The following is a 1,092-nucleotide window of genomic DNA, read 5'->3' on the forward strand; positions in this document are numbered from 1 at the left end:
AAAAAAAATCCCCTTCAAAAAACCCACGTCAGAATTTGTAGGAGGAGTCAGACACCTCCTCTTCCTCCTGGTCGCCCTCCTTCAGACCCCAGAGCAGCATTCAGAGGAAGTTAAAGCCCTCAAAGCTCTTCAGCCTCTGTGAGTACCATCAGAAAATAGAGCAGTGATCCTTTGTGTTAGAGAGAGCACTCACTCAGTCTTTAATTTTTCTTTCCTCCTCTTAGAAATTCAGCGATGATGTCAAACTATTTGCCGTTAGCTTATTGGTCTTCTGCTGTGACGTCCAGCAGATCTGAAACAAGCTTCAGTACGAAGGTGAGAGTCTTTTATTATATTCCTGCTTATGGAGTCAAAATGTAATCAAGTACAAGTATGGAAGTATGTAATCTGATGTTCAATAAACATATGGAGTGGGGTTTTCTTTCTTCTGAATAAGTAGTTAATGTTTTTGCTTTAATGTGCTTTTACCTGTACAGAAGTAAAAAGTGCCGTCCTGATAATGTTATTGACAAATGTTATTTGGCTCGCCATAAATTATTTGGTGATTCTTATGCACACGTTTAGCTCTTTGAAAGAAGATTGAATTTTTTTTTTTGGAAAATGGAGAGTTTATTGAAACATCTGACAAATTAGTTTGAAAAATTCTTGAAATTTGAATTTCCGCATATGACTTTACATTTGTATCGTATTTGCGACGTCTGGCATTTAAAAAAATGTTTAAAAAAGTATTGTGCAATTAATTCAGGCTTTTCAGGGGAAAAAAATCACACTGATGATGCAGATGTCTCAAAAACACCCAAAAAACGTGTGTATCAGAGATGGTACCCGGGGACTAAAGGGGTTGCAGCTTAGCTCGGTTCGATGAATGTGGCCCTGGTCTTACAAAAATTCCTGATATTCCTCAAAGAACGAGGCCTTCTGAGGCCATTTTAAAAGTAATTACAGGAAATTATTTGTTTCTTCTTTTTTGACGCGTCCAGAGCGCCTGACCTTCATCAAACATAACAAAGTTTCCTCATCTGATATTTAGTTGATTTATATATTGATGTATATATGATATATTTATTTATTCTTGTTACGCCTTTTCTGTTA

General features: G+C 36.6%; 1 protein-coding gene across 1 annotated transcript in view; it reads left to right on the top strand.

Annotated features, from left to right (window-relative positions):
* gata1b (GATA binding protein 1b) overlaps positions 1 to 1,092 on the top strand; it is a gene marked incomplete at its 5' end in the record, with an annotated part of 13,304 nt that continues 12,212 nt past the window's right edge. The window contains 1 exon segment of the mRNA XM_042224476.1: positions 1 to 315. Within this exon segment, the coding sequence (XP_042080410.1) occupies positions 235 to 315 (81 nt within the window).

Source organism: Haplochromis burtoni, unplaced genomic scaffold (genome assembly GCF_018398535.1).
Source record: "Haplochromis burtoni strain Fernald_Lab_line unplaced genomic scaffold, NCSU_Asbu1 Contig_138, whole genome shotgun sequence".
In the NCBI taxonomy this organism is placed as follows: Eukaryota; Metazoa; Chordata; class Actinopteri; order Cichliformes; family Cichlidae; genus Haplochromis; species Haplochromis burtoni.